This window comes from Anomaloglossus baeobatrachus, chromosome 1 (genome assembly GCF_048569485.1).
Source record: "Anomaloglossus baeobatrachus isolate aAnoBae1 chromosome 1, aAnoBae1.hap1, whole genome shotgun sequence".
Taxonomy (NCBI): Eukaryota; Metazoa; Chordata; class Amphibia; order Anura; family Aromobatidae; genus Anomaloglossus; species Anomaloglossus baeobatrachus.
In genome coordinates, this window is record NC_134353.1 from 432,791,377 (window position 1) to 432,806,054 (window position 14,678).

The 14,678-nt window shown below is 42.9% G+C and overlaps 1 protein-coding gene across 1 annotated transcript in view; it reads left to right on the forward strand.

Annotated features, from left to right (window-relative positions):
* Positions 1-14,678, forward strand: part of NDUFA7 (NADH:ubiquinone oxidoreductase subunit A7) — an 84,561-nt gene that overhangs the window by 48,410 nt on the left and 21,473 nt on the right. The window contains exon 3 of the mRNA XM_075337872.1: positions 12,041-12,190. Within this exon, the coding sequence (XP_075193987.1) occupies positions 12,041-12,190 (150 nt within the window). The remainder of the gene's footprint in view (positions 1-12,040; positions 12,191-14,678) is intronic.

A 14,678-nucleotide genomic window follows, 5' to 3' on the forward strand; every position in this document is an offset into this window, starting at 1 on the left:
AGCTGATTCTGCCTTCTTGCCTCCGACTTTACCTTAGATATACCCCTAATATACAATCCCCTCAAGTACGCCTTCATTGCCTCCTAAACCATTCCAATAGATGTTGATCCTTCATTGAACCTAAGGTATTCCCTTAAACTATCACTAATACCCCCCCTTCTTCCACTAATTGTAACCAAAAGGGATTTAATTTCCATAAGGGTCTATTTTGGTTTTGTTGTTCCCCCAGGTCTATTTCTACACACAGGGGCGAATGATCTGATACTGTCCTGGGGAAGTATTTAGTACCCTCTACCAAGCCTTGCATTGCTTCATTGCCCAAGGCCAGATCAATGCGCGAAAGGGATGAGAACGTAGCCAAATAACAGGAGTATTGATACACTTCCGGATGCCGAGTCCTCCACAGGTCAATCAGCGCCGTTTCTTTAAGTAAATTACCAAATGGTGTACAGTTACCCCCCCCATTTTTCGTACCTCATGTCTCCCTTTGTCCCAATGTGAATTCGGAATATTATTAAAATCTCCCATTATCATAAAGGGAATCCCCGGAAAGTCTGCCAATAAATTTATCAGACTGTGAAGTAGTTTGCTGCAATATGGCTCAGGTATGTAATTACTACGGCTCTTGTCCCCAGCCTACAGAAAAGACATACATATCGCCCATCTTTATCCACGATGACCTTTAGAAATTCAAACCGTGCACCTGAGCGTACTAGTATACTGGCCCCTCTGGAGTATGCAGAATATGTAGAATGATACCCCACCCTGAGCCACCTTCTATCCAGTAGATGCAGCTTCTCCGGTATCGTGTGTTTCCTGCAAGCAAATTAGGTCAGGTTTTTCTGTGCGTAAAAATTGAAATACTGCTTGCCTTTTGTTGCTAGAGGCTAAGCACATAACATTCCAACTAATTAGCTTAATGCGTCCTGCCATATGATTAATTGACAAATTCTCGTTCTCCCAGAGCTCCTTAATAGGCCAAATGAGACTGTCGACCGGCCCCCCCTCCCCCCCCTCCAATATAAACCCCCCCCCCCAACAATAAACATAGTAACACATCGTTGCCACCAGTCCCCTTTGTATCAGGGACGGAGGGCATATGTTTGCCTTGGCAAGTCTGCCAGATACCGTGTCCATCTTTTGTCGCGTTTCCTCTTTTACGACGCACAGGGCCCAATCAACCATCAATAACACCAGGACCTCCAGAATGAGGGGCGGACCCCTCCTGTTTGTCGTGCACGGTATCCGGCTGTCCATCTGATCAGTATTGCAGTACTGCCATATTCTCGCAATGCCTCCTTTTTTTTTTTTTTTTAAAAATTAAGGGGGAAGAACGAAAGCAAGTTATGGGAAAGAAGGAAAAAAAAGGAGAAAGAAAGGGGGAGGGGAAGTGGGTAAAACAAAGGAGAGAAAGAGAAAAGTAGTATAAGAAGAAAGAGGGTGGAAAAAGAGGAGAAAGAGAGGGGTGAAAAGAAAAAAGAGGGGGGGGGAGAATAAAAATTAGTTTAGTATTTATGCATTGCGAGTCCAGTATGAGTTGGAAAGTCCCTTTCCATAGCCAGGATTCCATTTCCTCCCATCCTCAGTGGTGTTTGCAGACCCCTTGATTTAAATTTAGATTGCCCGGGTAAACAAAAAAAAAAAATATTTTTTACAATTTTCAAACAGGAACTCCTCCCCGGCAACTATAACATAGTATTCTTCTTCTACACCACTGCATGTGATGAGAGGTAGGGTGTCCCCAAAAGTCAGTCTCCAGCTTCCCCTTCACAACCTTCCCGCCGCAAGCGTTGTTCATTGCCATCCAGCCATCTTAGCGCTTCCTTAGGATCCAGGAAAAAGTGCACTGTTCCTCCCGCTACTACTCTGAGCTTCGCCAGGTACATCATGGAGTATACCAGATTTAGTTGTCTCAGCCTTCTCTTGATGTCAATGAACTTGGCTCTTTGCTTTTGCACTTCTGTGGAGTAGTCTGGAAAAATGGATCTTGGAGCCATTGATGATCAAGTCCGGGTGTCCTCAGGCATGCTTCAGGATATTATCCCTGTTTCTGTAATGCAGTATTTTGGCCAGGACAGGTCGCGGTGGGTGTCCAGGAGGCAGGGGGTGGGTGGGAACCCTATGGGCTCTTTCCACCGCATATAGAGGGGTGAGATGCTCAGATCCAATTTTACTTTTCAGCCATTCCTCAAAAAAATTCAGTTGGGGATGTACCTTCCACTTTCTCTTGGACGCCAATTAATCTCAGGTTATTATGTCTCGATCTATTTTCCAGGTAATCCGTTTTTGCTAAGAGTGTTGCTATTTGCTGTGCTGCACGCTGCCCGTCTCTGTCAGATCCTGCCATGCGGTCCTCCATGATACTGACTCTGCTCAACCACTCCTGTTCTCTCTTTCACTTCATGAAGCTTGTGCCGCATGGATGCCATGTCTTCCATGAGGCTCCCCAGCTGGTGGGTCACCTCAGTAATAGATGCTCTGCATACCATTACTGCTGTGAGGATGTCTCTCAGTGTGGGCTCTTCAGGAATATTCTGTGTGCCTGTCAGCTTCCCTAGCAGTGCTGCCTGAGATCTGGGATTTGTCTCTGCCATGCAGGCCTGAGCTCCCTCGCTGCTCTCCCCCCTCCCCCCTCCTTCACTCAGCACCATGTTGTCTCCAAGTCCCATATTCATCTGCAGCTCACCTCTCACTGTCTCTATGTGCTGGCCACTGCTCTCCTGCCTGGCAAAACGCTCCAGCCATGTTGCAGCCTGTCTTCTGATCTCCTCAGCGTCTGCACCATTATCTTTTCTCTGCTCCATGCTGCCCACGGCACCATCTTTATTCTGCTCCTCCACTTCTCCCACCGGCTTTTTCGGCCCCCTACTTCTCATATCTGTGCCAGTAAGCACTGCAATCAGGTCAGGGGGGGTCAGAGGGTCGTCCAGCTGCAGCCTGTGACTTCTTAGAGTGTTTTTTGGGTTTCTTCCCTAGAGATTTCCTAGATGCTTGGCAGGAGCTACAGGATCTGCTTCCACTCACATACTGAGCTAGGCCACGTCCCCCGACTCTAAGTTCTTAATATAAAATATGGAGCCCAAAACTAAATCCCATATTCTAGATGTGGCCTTAGAAGGGATTTATAGAGGGGTAACAATACGTTGGGATCATGGGATCTAATCTCTCTTTTTATGCACTCTAAAATCTTGTTTGCTTTAGCAGCTGCTGCTTGACATTGAGTACTGTTGCTCAGCTTATTTGTAATGAGAATACTCAAGTCCTTCTCCTGTTCTGTAGTCCCGAGTTTACTTCCATTTAATGTATACGCAGTTATAAGATTACTCCATCCTAGGTGCGTTACTCTACATTTATCAATGTTAAACCTCATTTGTCAAGTATCTGCCCATTCTGACATCTTATCCAGATTGTTTTGTAATATTGTACTATCAAGGTCAGTTTTTAACATCCTACATAGTTTGGTGTCATCAGCAAAGACTGACAGTTTACTATCAATCCCATCCACAAGGTCATTAATAAAGAGATTAAAAAGAATCACTCCTAGGACAGATCCTGCGGCACCCCACTACTGACTATAGACCATTTAGAGAATGTACCATTTATGACTACTCTTTATTTACTATCTTTTAGCCAATACCTTATCAGTCTGCTTAAAAGGTACCGTCACACTAAGCGACGCTCCAGCGATCCCACCAGCAACCTGACCTGGCAGGAATCGCTGGAGCGTCGCTACACGGGTTGCTGGTGAGCTGTCACACAGGCATATCTCACCAGCAACCAGTGACCAGCCCCCAGCCAGCAGGGACGCGTGGAAGCGATGCTGCGCTTGGCAACTAAGGTAAATATCGGGTAACCAACCCGATATTTACCTTGGTTACCAGCACACACCCCTTAGCGCTGGCTCCGTGTATTCCTAGCCAGAGTACACATCGGGTTAATTACCCGATGTGTAGTCTAGCTATGTGCGCAGGAAGCCGGCACTGACAGCATGAGAGCGGCGGACGCTGGTAACGAAGGTAAATATCGGGTAACCAAGGAAAGGGCTTCTTGGTTACCCGATATTTACATTGGTTACCAGCGTCCGCAGAAGCCGGCTCCCTGCTCACTGCACATTCAGTTGTTGCTCTCTCGCTGTCACACACAGCGATGTGTGCTTCACAGCGGGAGAGCAACAACTAAAAAATGGTCCAGGACATTCAGCAACAACCAGCGACCTCACAGCAGGGGTCAGGTTGTTGCTGTATGTCACACACAGCAACATCGCTAGCAACATCGCTGCTACGTCACAAAAGCCGTGCCTCACCAGCGATGTTGCTAGCGATGTTGCTGTGCGTGACGTGGCCTAAAGTTTCCCCTAATCCCTGTTTCTCGAGCTTCAGTACAAGGCTATTATGTGGCTAACTATCAAATACCTTTGCAATATCCAGATAAATGAGATCAGCTGCATTACCAATATCCAGTTTTGCGCTTACCTCCTCAAAGAAACCCAACATGTTGGTTAGATACGACTTATCTTTCAATAATTCATGCTGATTGTCCATTATATTATTCTCTGCAATATATTTTTGCATGTCATCTCTTAAAATGCCTTCAAAATTTTTGCATACTACTGATGTCAGGCTTACTGGACGGTAGTTGCCTGGCTTCACCCTCTTACCTTTCTTAAATATCGGTACCACATCAGCAATCCTCCAATCCTGAGGAACCAACCCTGTTACAAGAAAGTCTAAGAAGATGAGATACATCGGTCTGTCAATTACTGAGCTTAATTCCCTCAATATCCGTGGATAAATGCATCCGGCCCAGGATTTTTTTTTAGGGGGTCCGTCCCTCTCATTCCTCCTGTCAAGAGGTCCGGGCCCACACCTCTCAAAGAGAGGTCCCTCAGCCTGTGCCAGTACTTTGGGACGATGCTCCTAGCGCCGAGCCACAGAGTGCCATTAAGAGTAAACATTTAAAGATTTGACCCACTTGGATGTTTCAGAACTGCCCCTGGTCCATGTAAGTTGCCTAGAGATTGTGTGTTTCCGCTTGAGAGTAGGTTCCCATCTCATAGACTGCCCTTATGTTTTTTAGGGTAGGGGTTCCTCAGCGAGGTCCGGTGCAACTGCATAAAAAGAATCTAGGAGAGTTGCAAGGAAAAGATTTGCGATGTGCAAGTTAGTAGAGGCATACCAGAAATGTCTCTGTGGTGACTGTACATCAAAAATCGTCAAAAGAGGAGGAATCTTCTTTCCTATCAAACATGTTCCATGATTAGAGAGGAAGTACAGACGATGGTCTCCAGCTTAGTCCTTCCTCAGGTGTCACATTCCAGCTCCTGCCATAATAGACCAAGATGGGAGATGGAGCAGAGTTCTGATGAAGAGGATCAATCCTTTCACTCAGACCAACATGAAGAGGAAGAGATATCGGTGGTCCTTCTAGAGGAGGGAAAGAAAACGTACATATTATGGTTGCTGCATTCCATATGCCCCCGGACCTGTAAATCTAAAATGGTATCTGGTCTATTTGACAGGATCCGATCCAGCAAACTATATCCTCTGGTCGGTTCATCTACCAACTGAGAGAGGTAATTGTCTTTAAATGCTGATAAAAACTTACAGCTTTTATCACAACCAAAGAGATTCATTAAATGTCTGGATAGTTGAAATCCCCCTTAATAAAGAATTTATTATTTCCTGCTTTTCAGGATGTTTATAGCAAACTCCAATTATCAGTTTTCTGTTATTGCCCTCCCCGTGTACATTTACCCATACTGTAAATGCTGTACATTTACCTTACCCCCCCCCCCCCCCAGATGCTAGTTTAAAAGCTCCTCCATCCGTCTGACCATTTTCTCCCCCAGCACAGCTGCACCCTGCCCATTGAGGTGCAGCCCGTCCCTACCGTAGATCCTGTAGCCGACTGAGAAGTCGGCACAGTTCTCCATGAACCCAAACCCTTCCTTCCTGCACCGATTCCTAAGTCCCATGTTTATCTCCCTAAGCTCTCGCTGTCTTTCTAGTGACGCTCGTGGCACCAGTAGTATTTCTGAAAACACCACCTTGGAGGTCCTGCATTTCAGCTTCTCTCCTAGTTCCCTGTAATCATTTTTAAGGACCTTCCACCTGCCTCTAACTTTGTCATTAGTACCAATGTGCATCATGACCGTTGGGTTTCCCCCCAGCTCCACCCAGCAATCTGTGTATCCGATCAGCAATATATTGAACCCGAGTACAACACGCTGATTGGCATTCATGGTTTTGGAACAGAGGACCCTGTCTGTTCGCCTAATTATAGAGTACCCTACCATCAACATCTGTCTGGGCTTTGCTGCACTCCTATTTCCCTCCTTGCTGCAGCATTCATTTTCCTGGTTGGTAGGAGCAACGCCCTGCTGTAGTGATCCTAGTCCTGGCCCTGCCTTCCTCATATCAGCCAACAGGCATATTTACTAGGTTGTGCCTGGTCAGAACTAGGCTCCTTGACATTTTTCCCTATTTACCCCTTCTTCTGTTTCCCAGCTACCTACCTCTGGGTCTTGAAGTTCCCCACCTCAGCCAGAGAAAGTTTGGTGAGCTCTAAACTCCTCTTCAGGTTTGCAATGCTCCTGAGGCACGGAGCAGTGGAGTAAACATTAATTTTTATTCAATGTGGTCATGCAGTTCTTTATAATAATAGTGGGGGTCTGGGGGTAAGACCACGAGAAGAGGGGTGTGGGGAAGTGAAGTATGCCTTATTGAACTTTTGTTTGTGGTAAATTTAGGACAATGTTTTTTGCATTTACAGTCATATGAAAAAGTTTGGGCACCCCTATTAATGTTGACCTTTTTTTTTTTTATAACAATTTGGATTTTTGCAACAGCTATTTCAGTTTCATATATCTAATAACTGATGGACTGAGTAATATTTCTGGATTGAAATGAGGTTTATTGTACTAACAGAAAATGTGCAATCTGCATTTAAACAAAATTTGAAGGGTGCAAAAGTATGGGCACCCTTATCAATTTCTTGATTTGAACACTCCTAACTACTTTTTACTGACTTACTAAAGCACTAAATTGGTTTTGTAACCTCATTGAGCTTTGAACTTCATAGGCAGGTGTATCCAATCATGAGGAAAGGTATTTAAGGTGGCCACTTGCAAGTTGTTCTCCTATTTGAATCTCCTATGAAGAGTGACATTATGGGCTCCTCAAAACAACTCTCAAATGATCTGAAAACAAAGATTATTCAACATAGTTGTTCAGGGGAAGATACAAAAAGTTGTCTCAGAGATTTAAACTGTCAGTTTCCACTGTGAGGAACATAGTAAGGAAATTGAAGAACACAGGTACAGTTCTTGTTAAGCCCAGAAGTGGCAGGCCAAGAAAAATATCAGAAAGGCAGAGAAGAAGAATGGTGAGAACAGTCAAGGACAATCCACAGACCACCTCCAAAGACCTGCAGCTTCATCTTGCTGCAGATGGTGTCAATGTGCATCGGTCAACAATACAGCGCACGTTGCACAAGGAGAAGCTGTATGGGAGAGTGATGCGAAAGAAGCCGTTTCTGCAAGCACACCACAAACAGAGTCGCCTGAGGTATTCAAAAGCACATTTGGACAAGCCAGTTACAATTTGGAAGAAGGTCCTGTGGACTGATGAAACAAAGATTGAGTTGTTTGGTCATACAAAAAGGCGTTATGCATGGAGGCATAAAACCACGGCATTCCAAGAAAAGCACTTGCTACCCACAGTAAAATTTGGTGGAGGTTCCATCATGCTTTGGGGCTGTGTGGCCAATGCCGGCACCGGGAATCTTGTTAAAGTTGAGGGTCGCATGGATTTAACTCAGTATCAGCAGATTCTTGACAATAATGTACAAGAATCAGTGACGAAGTTGAAGTTACGCAGGGGATGGATATTTCAGTAAGACAATGATCCAAAACACCGCTCCAAATCTACTCAGGCATTCATGCAGAGGAACAATTACAATGTTCTGGAATGGCCATCCCAGACCTGAATATCATTGAACATCTGTGGAATGATTTGAAGCGTGCTGTCCATGCTCGGCGACCATCAAACTTAACTGAACTGGAATTGTTTTGTAAACAGGAATGGTCAAATATACCTTCATCCAGAATCCAGGAACTCATTAAAAGCTACAGGAAGCGACTAGAGGCTGTTATTTTTGCAATAGGAGGATCTACAAAATATTAATGTCACTTTTATGTTGAGGTGCCCATACTTTTGCTCCAGTCAAATTTTGTTTAAATGCGGATTGCACATTTTCTGTTAGTACAATAAACCTCATTTCAATCCAGAAATATTACTCAGTCCATCAGTTATTAGATATATGAAACTGAAATAGCTGTTGCAAAAACCCAAATTGTTATAAAGAAAAAAGGTTAACATTAATAGGGGTGCCCAAACTTTTTCATATGACTGTATTTGTGAAAATATCGGAAATTTGCAATTTTTTTTTAGTTTCTCAATTTTCAAACTTCATTTTAAAGTGTAATGCAACTTAAAATTTAGTCAAATGGTTTGTCCGGTCTAAAATTATTCTGCAGTCATAAGTGTCTCTCACGGTTGTAGTGTACCTTCGATAAAAATGACAGACCATTCTTTGTTGGTCTCTAAACTTGCAAAATCAGCAAAATACTTTATTTTCCATATATTTTTTCACTTTTTTTTACCTCGTACCAGGGACTTCACCTTTCCCTGCCCTGATTGCTGATCTAATATTCAGCAATTTTTTTTACATTGCAGTGCATCAGATCAGTGACTCGTATACAGGCAGGAGGACGCATGTCAGGATCTCGCAGGTCTCCACACTTGGGTGGCCCCGCAGCCATTATTCAGCCCAGGGTCACCATGGAGATTAATGGCACAAATGGATCACATTCCTGTTGTGCTGATTGGAGCAGAGAGGAGCTTCCTCCCTCTACAAGCAGATTGATGCTGAAAACACCTTATTTGAATCTTTGAATATTTGCTGTCTACTCTCTTTGAAGCCGCTTTTATGCCCAGAATCAATTTGGGCCAGATCAGAGTGAACAGAATTTAATGAGGGGCATAGCTTTTGTGTATCTGCAGTGGGAGATCTGTGGCTCAAAGTTAATTGAAAGGGAATCTGTCAGCAAGGTTTTGCTACCTCATTTGAGAGAAGCACGATGAAGGCAAAGAGACTATGAATCCAACGATGTCTCACTTAAGGTACCGTCACACTAAGCAACATCGCTAGCAACATCGCTGCTGAGGCACAACTTGCTAGCGATGTTGCTTAGTGTGACATCCAGCAACAACCTGGCCCCTGCTGTGAGGTCGTTGGTTGTTGCTGAATGTCCTGGACCATTTTTTAGTTGTTGCTCTCCTGCTGTGAAGCACACATTGCTGTGTGTGACAGCGACAGAGCAACAACTGAATCTGCAGGCAGCAGGAGCCGGCTTCTGCGGAGGCTGGTAACCACGGTAAACAGCGGGTAACCAAGGAGCCCTTTCCTTGGTTACCCGATATTTACCTTCGTTACCAGCGTCCGCCGCTCTCACTGTCAGTGCCGGCTCCTGCTCTGTGCACACGTAGCTGGAGTACACATCGGGTAATTAACCCGATGTGTACTGTGGCTATGTGTGCAGTGAACAGGGAGCCGGCACTGGCAGTGTGAGAGCGGCGGACGCTGGTAACGAAGGTAAATATCGGGTAACCAAGGGAAGGGCTTCTTGGTTACCTGATGTTTACCGTGGTTACCAGCGTCCGCAGAAGCCGGCTCCTGCTGCCTGCACACGTAGCAGAGTACACATCGGGTAATTAACCCGATGTGTACTGTGGCTGGATGTGCAGGGAGCCAGCGCTAAGCGGTGTGCGCTGGTAACCAAGGTAAATATCGGGTTGGTTACCCGATATTTACCTTAGTTACCAAGCGCAGCATACTTCCACGTGTAGCTACACTCCAGCGATCCCTGCCAGGTCAGGTTGCTGGTGGGATCGCTGGAGCGTCGCTTAGTGTGACATCTCACCAGCGACCTCCTAGCAACTTACCAGTGATCCCTATCAGGTTGTATCGTTGTTGGGATCTCTGGTAAGTTGTTTAGTGTGACTGGGCCTTTAGTTTACTGGGTGAAGCACTTGTGACACAGAGTTTTTAAATTTAGCAATAAAGCAGAGCTCAAATTTAACACACCCACAGTATGCTCTCTATGTAGAAAGCCTATAGATAGAGAGGTGCTAATTGGAGGGGGCACGGCCGGACTATTGTAGTCCAGGCACAGATAATGCTAGGTGATAAAACCTTCACTATAGTAAACAGCACACAGGGTAATAAATGACACATGAATTTCATGTGTCAGCCTCTATCTCCTGCTGTGTTTAGATTACACAGCAAAAAATTGCTGACAGATTCCCTTTAACTGTTTTGATAAGGGTATGTGCGCACGTCTCTGTGTTCTATTCCACAGCGTTTAAGTCACTGCATGTGCGTTTCAAAACGCAGCCGGAAAGCTGAGTTTTGAATGCATTGTGAATGCAGAATTCTTGCAGAATTCATGCGTTCTGGATGCTTGCTCTGCCACAGACAGAGTGGGGAAAAACATCCAAAACGCACAAAAGAAGTGACATGTTGCTTTTTAGAACGCATCGTTTTGGCAAAATATTTCAGCATGCAAAACGCTTCGTTCTAAAACGCAACGTGCAGATGGAATTTGTACAATCTTCGTAGATTGTGCTGGGGACGCAGAACGCATTCTTTTACGCTGCAGTGCAATATGAAGCGTAAAAGCATGCACAACGCAGACATGCGCACACAGCCTAACACCTTTTTGCCATTTTTGTGTTACTTATTTATTTTCTTTGTAGCTGCTTTCAAGACTATTCACCTCAGAACACCTTGCTGTATTCGACCGTGTCTAATAAAACATCTCTCAGATCCCATCACATCACCCTAATGGGCCATGTTGTACCCCAATTCAGCTAGTCTATTCTAGCTGTCCTATTCAAGATCTGAAGATCCCATAAATCACAATGAAATGGGGAATTTGTAATGAATATTGCACAAATAATAGGTCACAGTCACTACGCTGAAGAACCATCAAAGATCACTTCTAGCATATAAATAAAAACATCTCCCAGATTCAGATCTCTGTTTCTCTATTGAGCACACAGGTGGAGGCCTGTAGCACTGAGAAGAAACCGTGTGCTGCTGGGAAATGTAGTTCTAGCAGGTACTACATTCGCCCATACAGTCAGTTCATATTGTCCAAAAACATTACCACCTTTTGACGCACCTAGCCAATTCCACATTGATATAGTCAACTATATAGTATGCTTGTGACTATAGACTTGTACATTTACACATAATTTTAAGGCACATTAACAATCACCGATCCCATGAACGATAAACTGTATATGAAAACCATACAAATAACTAAATTACTTTACTACTGTACTTACTCTCTTAAGATGCTCCCTTATATAAGTGAGATCTGAAATAAACATTCAACCTAATAATGGCTAAATTTAATTACAGTTTAGATTCAAAGAAATAAGAGGAATGAGCTATAGCGTCCCAGAAACATTAGACTCATGTCTGGCGAACCTGCCGATATCTATAGGTTTGGCCACCAGTCTAATGTGTATGGGGGCGCAGGTTGACTGTTGGTCTGAGAAGATGTCAATCACTCAGGTTCGTTTTCACACTGCCAAACACCTTGTTCAGCCAGAGATGAGCCACTGGCCGACATGTGAGAATGGCTGGATCACTCGGCCAAATAAGCACTACTCTATATGGGAGAGTCAGTTTAGATGGCTGGCAGCTGAACTATCATTCAACTGATGACCATCTAATGATGTATGGCTGGCTTAATGAAAGCTGCACATGTTCAGTACTATGATTCCTAGTGAATCCGAAGTTCTTTTTTGTTTTTCTTTTTTTGCTGTCAGGTTTCCTTTTAATTAGATTGCATTAGGGCCATGATTAGGCAATACTGAAGTTTTACCTACGTCATCGCTAACCAAATTCCTATCAAAAGGCCTGTATTCAGAACATTTCTAAGCACTAAAGATATGTAATTGTTATTTAGGACTCAGCCTCCACCACATCTTCCAGTGGGTCCAAGTCACAAGTTTGCAAACAATTATTACTGCACCCGAGATGGACGGAGAGAAACTCTACCACCTACTATCATTATGTCTTCACAAAAGGCTCTGGTGTCTGGAGAATCTTCACCCGGGTTAGTAGAGTCATTATTTTCTTCTGGTACAATAGGTTTTGAAACTGGTATTACTAGCTGGCACTCTGAAGAACCTAATTTAACCCCTTGACACTATATGGCAGATACATCCATCATTAGCTGACTTGTAATTTAGTGATGAATCTGTACATCATGGAGGTTGCACACGTACTGTCTGAACACTTCCTTAGAAATACTATTACCGTGAACATAACCATATTGAATGACAAGGATACCGCACAACAATAGCTTCAAGAAATGTTATTATTCTCAACGCCAATATCACACGAGAAGAATAACAATATTCCTACTTACAACCCCAATTCCAAAAAAGTTGGAGCGCTGAGTAAAATGTAAAGGAAACTAATAAAACAATGATTGGAAATCTGTTGCAAATAAAATATGACTATAAAAACACAGATTAGAAGGTGAAAGTTAGACATTTTTCTATTTCACTTGAAAAAAAATAACTTGTCTAGTATTTGATGGCAACAACACATCTCACAATAGTGTGCCTAGGTCCATCATTTTGTAGCATCCCATGTTCATTTTACAACAGAATGTTGTCCCATTCTTGTCTGATGTAGGATTTTAGCTGCTCAATAATCCTGGGTCTTCTTTGAAAGATGTTTTGTTTCACAGTGGCTCAGTGGTTAGCACTGCAGTCTTGCAGCACTGGGGTCCTTGGTTCAAAGCCCACTAAGGAAACATCTGCAAGGAGTTTGTATGTTCTCCCCGTGTTTGTGTGGGTTTCCTCTGGGTTCTCCGGTTTCCTCCCACACTCCAAAAACATACTGATAGGAACTCTAGATTGTGAGCCTCAGTGGGGACAGTGTTGTAAATGTATGTAAAGCGTTGTGGAATTAATAGCGCTATATAAATGAATAAATATTATATTATAATTCGCTAAAATGTTTTATATTGATGAAAATCTGGACTATAGGCGGTCAGTCCTTCATCTGATCTCTTCTTCTGCAGATCCATGGTGTTGTTGTGGATACTGTATTTATGTATTTATGTTTAGCATTGTCTTGCTGAAGTATGTAAGGTCTTCCTTAACCCCCTTCACAATGGCGCTAATTTCTGTTTTTGCGTTTTCATTTTTTTTTCCCACAGCCATAACTTTTATTTTTTTGTCCACATAGATATGAGGGCTTGTTATTTTGCGGGATGAGATGTCCTTTTGAATGGCTGTTCATTTTATCAAATGGCGTACTGTAAATTGGGAAAAAATTCCATATGTGGGGAAATTGGGGAAGAAAAACAACAAAAAATGGACTTCTCACAAGGTTTTTTGGGAGTTGTTTTTACTGTGTAAATTTTGTGGTAAAAAATACTTGCAATATGATTCTCATGAGTACAATTACGATGAAACTAATCATTCATTTTATTTTTTCTTAAATTTTTTTACTGGTGAAAAAAAATTCTGAAATTTGCAAAATAAAAGTGAAGGGTTTTGTTGCCAAACTCCGAGACCCGTATTGTTTTCATTTTTCGATTTGATAAAGCCGTATGATGGCTTATTTTTTGCAAGACAGACGTTTTTATTGATATCATCTTGGGTTAGATACATTGTCAAGCAAAACGGTAACCATGTTTTGATCTTTTGATTTTCAGGCTCCATATCTCACCATCCAGTACAGCTTTGGGCATGAGGTGACTTTCACTCTCATACATAAATTTGACTTACAACTATTTAGCATATGATTAGTTATGCAGATTCTTGTCATGTCACTGCATTGTTATTCTTATGCTTCTTAAAATCTGAATTCTAATTTTTATTATTTTGTTAGTATTTTGTGATTCCTCCTTTGGCATTCAATACTGCCTGAATCCTTCTAGGCATTCACTTAATCAAAATCAAGCATGTCTCAACCGAAATCTGATCTACACTTTCCCGATGTTGGTGCATACTGGTCGATTCACTTAGGTACAGTATGTATACAGCTTTTTATTCAACCCTATCCACAAGTGTTCAATTGGGTTAAGGTCTGGGGACTGTTGGGGCCAATCCAGCACTTCTACTTCATTGTCATAAAAATATATTGCAGAAAATATTATAATAACTGACAGCATGGATTCATGAAAGATAAGTCGTGTCTAACCAAATTGTTGGGGTTCTATGAGAAGGTAAGGGCAAATCTGGATATTAGTAATGCAGCTGATGTGATTTATTTGGACTTTGCAAAGGCATTTGATACTGTACCACTTAATAGCCTTATACTAAAGCTCCAGAAGCAAGGAATAGGGGAAACTATATGCAACTGGGCAAGGAATTGGCTAAAAGATAGGAAACCATGAGTAGCTATAAATGGTACATTCTCTAAATGGGCTACAGTCAGCAGTGGGGTACCACAGGGATCTGTGCGAGGAACAATTCTTTTTAATCTCTTTATTAATGACCTTGTGGATGGGATTGATGATATAGTGTCAGTCTTTCCTGACCAAACTAGATAGGATATTAAAAACTGGCCTTGATAGTACAATA